General features: G+C 41.7%; 1 protein-coding gene across 11 annotated transcripts in view; it reads left to right on the top strand.

Annotated features, from left to right (window-relative positions):
• The window catches only part of LOC124305098 (Down syndrome cell adhesion molecule-like protein Dscam2), a 50,214-nt gene that overhangs the window by 30,323 nt on the left and 5,876 nt on the right, over positions 1 to 14,015 (top strand). For 9 of the 11 annotated variants that reach the window (XM_046764129.1, XM_046764131.1, XM_046764134.1 and 6 more), the window contains 8 exons: positions 350 to 554; positions 4,009 to 4,305; positions 4,535 to 4,645; positions 4,903 to 5,061; positions 9,481 to 9,816; positions 12,547 to 12,666; positions 13,228 to 13,407; positions 13,725 to 13,872. In XM_046764129.1, the coding sequence (XP_046620085.1) occupies positions 350 to 554; positions 4,009 to 4,305; positions 4,535 to 4,645; positions 4,903 to 5,061; positions 9,481 to 9,816; positions 12,547 to 12,666; positions 13,228 to 13,407; positions 13,725 to 13,872 (1,556 nt within the window). Of the gene's footprint in view, positions 1 to 349; positions 555 to 4,008; positions 4,306 to 4,534; positions 4,646 to 4,902; positions 5,062 to 7,691; positions 8,025 to 9,480; positions 9,817 to 12,546; positions 12,667 to 13,227; positions 13,408 to 13,724; positions 13,873 to 14,015 lie in introns of all 11 variants that reach the window. The other 2 variants (XM_046764130.1, XM_046764132.1) reach the window with 2 other exon arrangements.

Genomic DNA, 14,015 nt, shown 5'->3' with positions numbered 1-14,015 from the left:
CAGGGCGGCTAGGTGGTCTAGTGGGGTAAGGCTCCGGTCAAGCATCTCTAGACGCAAGGTTCGATTCCTGGCTCCGTCGTTAATTTTTCGAAATCACCAATTTTTCGAATTTACATTCTTTCATCAATGAATTACCCCTTTAAACCTTTGAACGATTTTTATTTTTCTTCTTTTACTCGTACTGGAAAATAACCGTTTTATCAGTTGTGTCACCTTGTGTTAATCGCCAAGGTGCGAGATGATCTACGCTGAAAGGCGAAATCATAGAAGACCGTCCAGCGATTCACAAATTAGGTAGAGCTTCGCGAGGGCAAAAGAACTGTCTTTGACACGTAATCACCTGTTTCAGACGTGCAGCGCCAACGGTTTTCCCCAAACAGCTCTCTACTGGCTGAAGGATGGTCAGCCTCTACGCACCGGCACCAGAGTAAAGGCCCTCTCCAGGGAAAGGATATCGGTTACATCAGTGGCGCGGGAAGACCGCGGAATGTATCAATGCTTTGTTCGCAATGAACACGAAATGGCGCAGGGGATAGCTGAGCTACGACTCGGAGGTGAGTGTGCGACTGTTTTTCTTGTTTTTTTATATCAGACGGAGGATTCCTTTATCGAGAGACATTGAAAGGTGAAGAATTATATGAAAATTTAATCTGACGTGATCCCACAACGTTTGTGAAGGCCTCAAACAAGTATTTCTAACGAGGCAATAACACGGCAGTATTGTTTTATGATCGGGTGGGAAGGACACCCTTCTATTTGCTCGGTGACAGAGGATCGACCCTCCTTTATTCAGCCACTGTCACGTTTCACGGACAGACTTCGCTCTGCTTGTTTTTGTTCGACAAGGGCCAATTGTCTTGGTACGTTAATCAAAACCCTTCGGCTTCGGCACAAGATTCTCGGGTAGGCTGTTGTTTATGAAACGAACCTCACAGAAGGTTTTCCAGAATTACATTATTTTGGGGCAGATCGTTAACGATACCTCAGACTTCGAAGACAGTTTTGTTTTTGCCTGCATTTCGACAACCTTACCATTTGCAGAGAGTAGAACTTCGCCCGTTCTCATTGACGTTCTAACTTTCTCGACATTGCTTAAACCGCGAGACATTGTTAGCCATTTTCTCACGATTCAGTTCAACTCGTGCCCCAAAAATAGTATATTGTGTATCAAGGAGGCCAACTCAGTCTTTTCGGGCCGAGCGTAAGTTTGCAACACGACTCATTTTAGTAAATAAAAGTAAGTAAATAAGTAATATCGCAAATACGCGAGGCGAAAAGACCGTTTCTTCTTTGTTGCACACGATTCTTCATGTAGCAATGGTATGTAACGCGTTTTTTCACGAAGCACGAAATTGAGACTAGGGTCGCACAATGTCAGATTTGCTTGCGACAGCACATGCGCGCAGTACAGAAAAGTCCACTTTTAACTCCTAGGAGATGAGCGCATGCGCATTTGCAGACTCAGTCTACCGTCATAGCAACGGGTACTTTGTGTATGGAAAACACGCATGAAAAAACGCGTGAAACATACTCGGATTGTATAAAATACTTTTCTATTCCTACCTTCAGAAAGCAAGGTTAAATGTTTTGTTTGAAAGTGAAGATTTGTACACTCAATATAGTTTACAATTTTCTTCACCTAATCTTTAAATAGTTTTATTGGCCTGGCGAACGATTTCTTATTTTCACTTTGGAACGCTAGGCAACGTGAGATAATTATGAATTTTAAAAACCGTACCAGCTTCCCAGGATTTTTTCTGACATTGCAATAAACATATGCCAAATCCTCTGATATTTCTCATCTTTCCTTGCTTTTCGGAGTTCGAACTTTGCTTCGGGAAGACAAGGTATCCACGGTTCGTCTACCCCTCAATCGATTACGTCGTCTGACAGATTCGAACTTCTTTGTCTGCGGATGATAGCGTTTCGAAGACAGCTTAGGCTCCGTCAATTCTGTTTTGCCGTGGAAACCTTGACAGTTTAGGCTCGCGCTTAGACCCAGAACAGCTCGCTTGAATCGAGACTTTGAATACTTCAAAATAAATATTAAAGCGTAAGGAGTCGGACATGGAAGATGAGGCGAAATATTCCGGTATGAAATTGTAAAACTCTGCTAATGGCTTTACTTTTCAGCTTACTCCTTTTAATATCACTCATCATTATCCAGTCCGCAGAAAATCTCTTACGAGCATCATTCATCACTCGCCACAAGTGCCCAACTAATTATACTGCAAGATTAAACGAACAATGAAACTGGCGAGGTATTAACGTCAATAGCCACGTACTTCTAGCTCCACAAAAGACTGGGTGAAATAAACAATTGTTCTTCGTAATGCGCGTGCTTTTAGGTTTTCAGTTAGTAATGTGGACCACGGGTTGCAGCGGCTGTGTTGCGAACCTAGAGTTATTTCGTCTCGGTCACCAATATTATCAAGCCTTTATTATTCTCTCGAAGTTCATTGAATAGCACAACAACTGTTAACCAGCATCCACGGCCATCTGATCACTTTCGCAAGTTTGATTATTCAATAATTTGCAGAAATGCAATCTCATCTACGTCCCGCAGCGCTAAATAATTTGTGGCAACTCTGTTCAAGCTTTCCCGCTTTTGGCGAAACGTACTACAAAGTACAAGAGATTATAACTTTCGACTATCTTTACTCTGAGCTAAGAACAATGGGGGACCTTCCGATTAAAGCCCGACTGGTCAAACCCGTCTTAGGATTTCAAAACTTTCTCAATTCTGTTGGCTTTCTCAGCAGCAAGGGATTTCATGGTTCACTACCTCACCGGTAGCATCACTTCAACTCGGAGGATTGTGTGCACGAATATGTGCTTACATTCTCGACTCCAATCATAGCCAATGATCCCAATCACAACTGACATTGTTACGGTACGCGAGACTTCTACGCCCGAACCGTAAAGCCATGCTGATTAGCCACTTCTCACCGCGGAATGAGCCCTCCCATCAACAATCGCTAAGGCTACGTGATCTCTGAGCTGATAGCTGCACCTCGTACAACCCACTAGATGAAGCCGTCAGCAAAGCGATACGATAGTTGAGTCCCTAAATTTGCATAGGTTAACTAGGCGGCGGGCTTATTGATGCCCGCGACTTTCGCATCCAAGGCAAAGCCCATTCTAACCCCGCGGCAACTCCACCACCGATTACCGGGAAAATGATCCCAAGTCGAGGTTATTCTGTCCCATTGGAGGGAGTAGAATTTTCCCATCGTCCGGGGTCGCGAAAAGAGTCTATACTTTTCTCTCGTTTCGTTCTCTGGTCCTGAATATCATCCTGCAGCTTCGATGTTTGAATTTATGCCTGTACATTGATTTCTCCATTCGTTGTTTTGTTTAGGCATCGATCTGATCATTTTGAAGGTAGTTTCTTGGGAGTTTTCTTGGTATCATCAATCAGTCAATGAGTTAAAACTTAAAGTAACATTAAATGATTAACAAAAAACAATACTTTATACAAGTGGAAAGATAGGATATTAGATTTAGCGCCGAAAGTAAGAAGAATGAAAAAAAATATTCCTAAAAGGAACGAATAACCGAGACACAAGAGAAAAACGATGCGTGGACTTATATTTATTTAAGCATGGAGCAGCTTAGAGCCGATTTAGGAATACATTGTGGTTAAGGTACAAATCAATATGCACTCCGGGTCGTCCTCTACAAGGACAAGTTAAACAAAACTGTTTTAAATTTTTTAACAGTGAATCTAAAACAGCAGAACTTATCAAATGGGATGAAAAGACGACGAATTATTTGTTGGGTTCTTTAGGACCCATTTCTTTATCTGAAATTAACTAGAAGCTAGAAAATTTGCGAGCGTAAAGCAGTTGTCGCCCGTTAAAAGTCAGAGAGCCGGCAAGATGGAGCAGCCATGATAAGTAATTGAACCTTGATAGAGACAACTCGGTTTTACTATAATTCTAGGGAAATTAAACATGATCCGATCACTGCCGTGCGACAAAACTGATCCGGTCTAACTGTTGGCAGAAATTTCGCCGCAGCTGGTCAACAGCTTTATCGAGCAGACGATGCAGCCTGGTCCATCGGTGTCGTTGAAGTGCAGCGCAGCCGGAAACCCGACACCGCAGATATCGTGGCGCCTCGACGGTTTTCCTTTGCCGCAAAACGACCGGCTTCTGATCGGGCAATACGTCACTGTGTACGGCGACGTAATCTCGCACGTAAACATTTCCTCGGTTAAACCGGAAGACGGGGGTGAATATGAATGCACGGCAAGCAGCCGGGCAGGAGAAGCCAGCAACGCGGCGAGACTCAACATTTACGGTGAAAAATTAACCCAATTCCAAACCGAAATACGGAATGGCACTTCGGGGTGATCATTGATTTAGAGTTCTCGATTCGGCAAAAAACTTTTCACTCGATAAATGCACGCCCGACCGTGTCTCGTTATCTGCTCGGTGCAGCTGCATTCTCACGGTGTTGGTTAAAACTAGCTTGGAAAATAGATAATAGAGAGGGAATAACACGGGAATACGCTTTTTCAATTCCGTAGGTTTACCGTACATCCGACCGATGCCCGCAGTTTCAGCAGTCGCTGGAAAACAACTGCATATCAAATGCCCCGTGGCGGGTTATCCGATTGATTCAATTGTCTGGGAGAAAGGTAAGAGAGCATACGCTAAGCACACGTCATGCATCACTTCCTTCCTTTCTGCTGCTGCGCGAAATGCTGATAGTATCGGTGTTTGAAATTTCTCCTCGGTGGTCAATATATTTGCATACTTTTTCACAATGGTTTCTGCATGGGTTTCTCTAAACGACCTTTTTTCCCCATTAATTACGATTATTCATGATTCTAATATCTTGACAAATAATTCACAAGCAATATAAATTACAAAATAATTTGGCCATTTCTCACAGACGGAGTCAGGCTGCCCACGAATATGCGGCAACGAATTGGTAACGGATCTTTATTCGTTGAAACTGTGCAAAAAAACGCTGATCAGGGCACCTACACTTGCACAGCAAAAAACAAGCACAACTTTACATCGCAGAGAGCGGTGGATGTTCGTGTTCTTGGTAAGTTTTTCTAATTCACAACTCTGTTAAATAACAATAATCACCGAGTAGGAGAGAAAATTTTATTCCAGAGAATACCTATCTTACAATCAATGAACTTAGTAATGCGCGATAAAAGTTTTCAATATTCAATCTGCGCTTCATAATTCAAATCCCTTCAATTTCACACCTCGAATGAGAATTCCTTGGATATTGCAGAATTATTAGAGTGGGTATTAAAATTGTACTGGGAAATAAATTATGAACAAGGTAAATTTACACAAACGTGAAGTCAATGTTCGTAGTGACCAGAATTTATACTGAGACGTAACTGAGTAATACTCACGTTTATCAATGTTAATCAACGTATAGCAACATCGATTCGATCATCTTTAGGATTTTCAATAACGCAGAAGGCATTCAGAATGTCCGAAGATAAATTATGAAAATTTTTGACATTTCAAACGCGAAATTCTTTTGAGATTTGATGAGTTTTGATTATCAGAAATGGTGCGTCTTACCTACGAATTCTTGACACTCCTGATGACAAAGTTTTCATTAACTATCGGAGTGACTGGAAATACCTTTCAACTTGGCTCGGGAAAATATTCGAGCTATGGATCGACTAATTACAAATTCAGCTAACAGATCACCATCGACGTAATTGAGAGTATTGAAACTTCAGGTCTGTTAAAGGGATCGCATCCGGTAGAAGTGAATCAGCAGGAACCGTCCCTTTGCTACAATTCATAACGCGGCATTGTATCCATACGCTTAGGGACAACCGGGATATTTATATGATTCGCGAAGGGTTCGGACCGATAAAAGCTGGGTTGAAACCTCTCGCCAGAATAGACATGTGATGCATACATTTTGTCGCCCCTAAACATTATTTTCCTACTAAAATTGTCAGTCTCTCGATAATCGTTTGTTCATCGTCAAGCTTTCATTTTCGAAATTGACGACGCAAGCGCAGTGAAATTTATGCGCATGTATGTGCATAATATAACGCTTCACCTGTCGTTGGATGTACCAACTACTAAGGGAATGCTATTCCCAAGATAAAAAAGGATAAAGGAAAGAAAGGAAACACCGATCGAAAAAATATCCAAGCACAGAGCACAGCGATTCACTGCACCGCTCAAGCACTGCCCTCCTTGCACGCGTTTAAGCACCACTCTTTTCAGCTCTGCAACATCGTCAAGTTCTCTGGAATCGTGTTGCTTTCCGGTTGCGCTGCAAACACGCGCCTTTGTTTCATTGATGGATTTTCCGAACGTTCCAGGGAACTAGAACGATCTATATATATATATCTATATATATATATATACACCTACTAATCCAAATCACTCGAGCTGTCTATCGCAAATGATTCAGTCAAAAGTTGATTCTGTTTACACGAACCTGAAATTCCCCTTCATCAACGATTCCCGGTAAAGGTAGAGAAAAATAAAAATGCGTTCCGACGCCTGATCAACTATCCATCTACTGGACGATATTGGTGGTGTGAATCTTTCAAAACTTTGAAATAACCTGATTGACTTATACTGTTACCCATGTTGGAACTTCAGTGAATCCAAGAGCACCGTAATCATACTGATGCATGCAATACATATCAACTCTGAGTGCTATTATCAAGTTGAAAAACGTGGTGAGAATGGGGAATTCCATATTCATGCAAATGGAAAACGAGACCGAAAATCTTTGAGCTGAAGGCTAAGGGCTGAAAGTTAAAAGCTTGCAAGAAGCATTCTCACTCTCATCCGACCCATCGATTGATCCAGCAACCAATTTACCACTACTTCATCTGCACTTCTCACTCGCTGTTGTACGTTCCGATTACAAGACAGGAAGAAAAAGGCCACAGAGTGTCGAACCACCTAAACAATTCTCCTTAAAACATTTTATCTTCAATTCACGCTTGCAGCTACAATGAAAAATACCTACCTCTCTCCAGCATTCGCAATTCTTGATGTCTCTAAAGATGTGCAGGTTCAGTGCTACCACATAAGTACGAATTAGAATTGAAACATTTTTTTACAAGGAAGGTATCCCAAGTCGATCTCTTCAATTTGATCTCTTTGGTAGTATGTTATAGTAGACAAAAAATTAAGCGACTCGTATTTTATCTGCCATTAAACATTTTAAGGGGGTGAAACCATCCTACAAAGTTAGGCATGTCATGGGGTAATTTGACAGTGTTTCTTTGTTTTTCGTCTAATTGAGAAAATTACAGTTTTCACTTTCCGTTATGAGAAAACTGTTTTAGTTGGATTGGTTTAAAAAAAAAATTATGTTCTTGTCGGTGAAACTGCTAAATCGCCCCTTGACATGCCTTACCTTGGAGGTTGGTTTAACCCTCTTTAACTGACCTTCCTTGCGAGTGAATTACTATTTGAAAAGAATATCGTAATCTAGGTAAAAAACGAAAGAAGTGACAGTGACCTCTTTGAGTACCTGAACAAGTTGGCAAGTAAGAAATATCGGAACGTGCATCAAGCAGTGATCAGCATCAATCGTATAATCGTGATATCATGATTGGCCTTCTGCGAGGTTCGCGTATGTGTACCTATCTCATCATACACACACATGTGTCTTCTGTCCGTACCGCTTTGATATGGAATGCGACCTGTTTTGTATTATTCTTTCAGTGCCACCTAAAATCACACCTTTCAGTTTCGGTCGCGATTTAAACGTAGGAGACCGAACTAGCGTTCAGTGCGTTGTAGCGACGGGCGACCTTCCGCTCACGTTCACGTGGCTCAAAGATAACGCATCGATTGAAGCGTCTTTGGAACTGCCATCCAAGAAAGGCGAATCCCCGGTCGAACGGACCGGCAAAACGATCACCGTACGACAATTCGACGAGTTTAACAGCGCCTTGAGCATTGGAAAGATCGCCCCCGTTCACAATGGCACCTATACCTGTCGTGTAGCAAATGACGCTGCTACAGTCGCACATTCCGCACTCCTCAACGTCAACGGTAAAAAACCGTTGGTGTTTCTCAAGCACCAACCTCATTCTTCACATTCTTTTCTGATCTGGCCACGAGTTTATAGATCGTGGAAAAACGAATTGTGGAAGCGACAGGATTAGTTCGCAGCAATCCGATTATCCGAAGAATTCATATCCAACCACCTCGTGATGAAATTCCTGGGTTAATTTCTTGCTGGGAACTTTTCTTGGCGAACAAGACACGAGGGCAGAGAATGAATTGAACAATTGAACTTGAAAACATTGCACGCTTAAACGATCATTCGAATCGCGTCAGTTTCAAATGGATTTCGATTTCGAATTACTGATACTGACGCGATTTTTGGATCTTTTATCTTCATATAACTAACTTATGAATTTTCTTATTATCAACTACTAATTCCCCATCCTGCACGCTAATCTCTTTTGCACGCTGATTGCACGCTTATGACATTATTCTACTGTATACATAAATACCTTAATACTTGCTCAAAACTCTTACTTACTGGGACTTGGAACTCATTGCCATTGTATTTTTTCATCCGTTGGAATATATAAACATTCTTAGCACACGTTGTGCCTGACGTTCATCGCTCACACGTTGTATATTTGACATTCATCGAAGAATTTCACCATACTGATTAATTGACCTCACCGTTAATAATTGATATTACGTTTATTGAAAATCTGTACATGATGTTGAGAATACGATTGAGTAATTTTCGTTCATATATCTTACCGCATTATAATATACATATCATACACGTATTGTGTGTACACGTCATCATACCTATACTCCCAAGTAGTAGGACATTTTTAAAATTTTCTTATCCATGAATTATCATATTTGGAAACTATAATATATACCCGTATATATACGTATAAATACAACATATATATACGTATAAATACAATATTCTATTTGTGTTGTGTCGTATTTTTGACCTGAACCAGTTTCTTTTTACCTTGATCCCGGTGGATGAGATTCGTCCTCAGCGCAGAGGTTAAAAATTAACGGATCTCTCCGTCTGACCGCATCGATCAGAGTACAAAGTGATCTAGGTACTGGTCGGTAGAGTAAATCGTTAGCTACATATATTATTTACTTCAATACTTTTTTGTATCTTGTTATGAACTTGTACTGCGTTTCGTAACGTTGAAACATCAACAACACGAGTAGTGTAATCGAGAAGTGAATTCCACCGGTAAGTAACACGTCTGCAACGTAAGGCAGTTACGAAAATCACAATATCACCATGTACATGTACACGTACACGCACACCGAGACTCCAGGAGGTGATTTAGGGATCTTTCTAATTGAGACCGTGAATTGTAGGGCCTTAGAAAGAATAAGTAGGCAAATAACCGCGAGAAAGTTACGCGGTGTATCCAACTACCTACCTTCTTGCAAAGACGCGGACGCGTCCAAGGTTCATACAATGCCATCACTGCTACTACCCTTATAGTTCCACCGAGGATTTCGCCGTTTTATTTCGAGGATGGGGTCACTGAAGGTATGAGGACACAGCTGATGTGCACTACTAGCCAGGGCGATCAACCGTTCAACGTATCTTGGCTGATGGACAACAGGCCAATTCAGAATGGTCAAATTGGGCCCTCCGCCGAGCAGGGCTCGTCGGTTGCCTCATCCGCACCTAGCAGCATTCAGATAAGCGACTATCCACCATTTTCAAGCATACTGACGATTAATAGCGTCACTGCGAGTCACAGCGGAAACTACACCTGTCAAATCAGAAACGCTGCGGGTATCGCTGAACATTTTGCAAGCCTCTTCGTCACCGGTGGGTCACCAAACCCGTCCAGCATTTTGCTAGCTCTAAGATCTTAGTCTTAAACCATCAGCGATCGGCCCGAGCTTGTGTGGCAGGAGAACCTTGAATTAATGAAAGGACAAGAATTTTGGTATTATAAAATATTCAAGCTTTGTTCGTCTTCATTCGATAAAGGCCATTTTGGCAATTTGGCTGATATTCTTTTCCTTTCTTGGCGACACGTCGAACTCTGCGCCTTAAAGCCACACCACGAATAGCACTGAACCGAGTGAAGAATGTTAGGAAACTGCGTTTTCACATCCTGGCAAAGTTAAGCACCAGACCAACATGATGCACGTGGCACAATCACACGTAAAAACCAACACACACTGTACATACATAAATACTGCGGAAAATCCAATTTCAAACTAGTGTTACACAGTTTGATAAACAAATTATCATAATCGTTCATTTGGTTATACATAATAATAGGTAGTGCATGCTAAAACACTTGGATAATAACTGTTTACTTAATGTATTGTTCGAGATTATTAATATCATTATTATATAGTCATATATAGTGACAGTTTAACATCCATTACATTTTATACTCATTCTACTTTACGTAATTAGTACATTTACTTAGATAGTTCCGTAGTACATGTACAGATAAAATGACTTACGTTGATTGTGAGTAACACTCGTGACAAAACAATCGTAATTTACAATTCAGACGATACAATACACAATATTCACTCACAGTTGGAAAAAATGTAGGTAATTTTGACACACTCGCCATAGCTATAAAGAATCACATTTCGATGATTCTGTCCGATGTCTAAAACTTTTTACGCGTGAAAAGTCACATTCGCGAAAGCGTTGGAGTGAAAACGGAATACATTTTTTCCGACAACCTGCCATTAACCGATGTAAGACTGTCCAGCATGGAATTCGATAAAGCCCATCAAACAAACAGGATGACGATGAATGCGATATTATGTTATCTTAGTACAGTTTTAAAACTCATTTTCTTTAATACAATCAGAAATGACGGCGTTTTTTTTTTTGATACCAATTGATGGCGCAGTTCAAGAGAATAGGAATGTGACCAATATTGAGAATCCACAACGAACTTTAATATACGAATCACGAACCGCGAATTCCATTTCAATTTGCTTTGATCTCCGACAACTACGCTGTCCAATAAATATTACTATCCGGTCCGTCGTGTATAATGTTCCGTATTCGTCTGACACAATGCGTCAATTAACGTAGTGGAAATGATGAACTTGGTATGAAGGTACGGCCCGTCGGCAGCAGGACTTGTATGCGGGTCACGATAGATAATACAGGATTGTCCAAGTGATTCTGTATAAATATCAATTGACAATTAATTAATTTCACGTGCCTATGCACAGTATCAAGTTGCACGAGTATTCGCAATGTGTGCACATATGTCGGATCGATAGTATTTTCACATTTAGCGAATAATTGAACACCTGTTGACCTCTTTCTCATGCTTTACTGAAAACCGAGCAGTCAGAATAATATACTCAATTTTCTCCCAACTTTCTACACTGGAAATATTCTAATTGTAAATGTGGCGACTCTTTTGGTTTACAGCACCGCGTCCGCGGATTTTCTCGATCCTATGCGCTCCACGCGTGAAATGACCTGAATATAAGCCATAATGAAAATTCATCGTCAATCCCGACACTGTCGACATTAAACCTACACATGACACACGCACACCATGAGCTCAATATACGATAATGCATGGAATTCTCGGTACGATATCACGTTACGTCTAGCTACCGTAGAATGAGTAATGAGCAAGTTTAAATACGTTGACGAAGCTCTAGCGTAGTGTGCCGCAGGTAGGCGGCAAGTTACTCAGAATCAGATATATACGAACAGAGGTACAGGCACAGGCACAGTGAAATATTCTGAGGCTGTATCTGTGCGTCTGTGATCACGAGGTGTTCCAATTCCGCGTGTAATTTTCGCGCACCGCTGATGTTTACCCGGGCTAAAACGAAAGGCCCGAGGGCATGCCGCTATAGATTCACACGAGAGCACGATAGCTACGGATAAATCACTGTACACGGGGAAAATTAGTATATAATTTGAAATTGTTATTACCGTTTATAATTAACGAACATCCTGCAGGAATTGCCTTGTTTCACTTGAGGATGTAAACAAAGCCATGGCCAACATCAATCTTTTATTTATTTCCACGATATGGCTCTCTGCTTTTCACTTTGTTCGCTCTTTTCTACTGTACAGAATTCAATTTTCATTCTTTGTCAGTGTACCGTCACTGAAAATAAATGCAACGCTAATTGACGCCGTTGAAGTGACCAGTTAATAACGTTAATCGGACTTAAATATCCAATAAAGATACAGTCGACCTAGCATTCGGTAACATTTTATAATACATGGTAGCCTGGCACGAATTTTGGAACACCCGTTTTTGTTTCTTTACAATATATAAGAAATACGATTACCGAATGGCAATCATACTTCTGCGTGAAATCCCGGAAGTAAAATTGGCATTTAGTGTCGCCAACAAACGCGACATTTCATGGTGAAACCGTCGTTTAGTTGATACATATGATCGGACTTGAGATCAGGTCGTTTTCTCCACGCGAGAATATTCACGTGAAAAGGTTTCAGCATGAATTTCCGGTGAGGCAGACTGGTGAATCGAGTGGCCGGAGGGCGGAAATAGATTTTGGGTAAACGGAACCGTATTTCTAGTTCCTCCAAGATGGACCGTGGAGCCTATCGATCAGACCGCCATAGTCGGTCATGGTGTCTCGGTGGCTTGTCAAGCGGAAGGATTTCCGATTCCTTCAGTCGCTTGGAAACAATCTGTAGGTGAGTTTGTTCGTAATATCTCGAGAAATTTTTGCACTTTGGCAAAGATAAGATCTGTTCATTCAATGTCTATCTGAACTGACAGCAATTAGTTGAATTTAAAGTCAGACATCCCGAAGACAGTTTCTATGTTAGGGTGCACTGATAGCATCTTATGTCCAAAAGTAATAAGCAGTGTGCTTTCAGACATCTTGATGATATTTTTCTGCTCTTGGGAAAGTCATAAAGGTCGTGTGAGTGAGTTAAGAGGCAGTTTCTTAAAGAGAAGATCGGTCGAAAAATGTAGACTCAGCACTTAGAAAACATTGAAAAATAGCTGCTCAAAGTATTTGACTTTTAAGTAGTTTACAACAAGCTCATACTATTCATCTGCATCGCGGAAGTTCGAGTTGAGGGGTAACTGCGAGTGAGTTTCTACGAAAGCCGTTAAGAAAACCGTGGACGCTGTGGACACTCATGAGAGTGCAAAGATATTTTCATAGTTATTCAAATTGTAATTTACCGGAAGTGAAAAATAATTTTAATTTACTAGCGTCAAGCATTTTGTTGTTTGTGTTGTAGGCGAAACACCTGGTGATTATCGAGAGCTGGGTTATGGCGGTACAGAGGGCGCCGGAGTTGCTGGCAACGGTTCTTTGGTCATTCCTCGCGTAGCGAAAGAGCACAGCGGCTTCTACCTCTGCCAGGCAAGCAACGGGATCGGTCCAGGACTCAGCAAACTCATTCGTCTGACCGTTCATGGTAAAATATTCAAATTCCATCTAGGATATCGTACATTCAGTGTCTGACGTGGGTCAGGGTTCTCCCTCGCTATCGAACAATATTTATGGAAGACATTTGTAGGGTACCGGATACTTCTTCGGTAGTCGTAACTTGCACGGTTAACCTACAGACGGAACATTTCTCATTACACCAACCTGAACCACACGAACAGATGACAATGCTGTTTATTACCCGTCACGTCTACTGACCGTTGTGAACCAAATATCTTATCTAACAACAGTGAGCGAAAAACGTTGCTAATTGTATGACATGACAATCGTGACTCGTTGCCATAGCGGGACCCACTGTGACGGTGAGGACGAGACAGGAGTCGGTACGCCGAGGCGAGGCGGTCACCCTGCACTGTGAAACTGAGGGCGACTCACCCCTCGAGCTCAGCTGGCGTGCTCGCGGCAGTCGGGTCGACCCTAACTACGACATTAGGTTGGTATCCAATCCACTCACGTAGGTCTCCCCAGACCACCTCGCGCCACTCACCGCTCGAGCTAATAGTTGATGTAGGCAACCCCGACCACACCGCGAACCCTAAATACGAAGAGCTCACAAGCCCAACTCAAAACCACAAA

This window comes from Neodiprion virginianus, chromosome 5 (genome assembly GCF_021901495.1).
Source record: "Neodiprion virginianus isolate iyNeoVirg1 chromosome 5, iyNeoVirg1.1, whole genome shotgun sequence".
In the NCBI taxonomy this organism is placed as follows: Eukaryota; Metazoa; Arthropoda; class Insecta; order Hymenoptera; family Diprionidae; genus Neodiprion; species Neodiprion virginianus.
The sequence above is the reverse complement of the archived record's forward strand: the minus strand, read 5'-3'. Positions and strand labels throughout refer to the sequence as shown.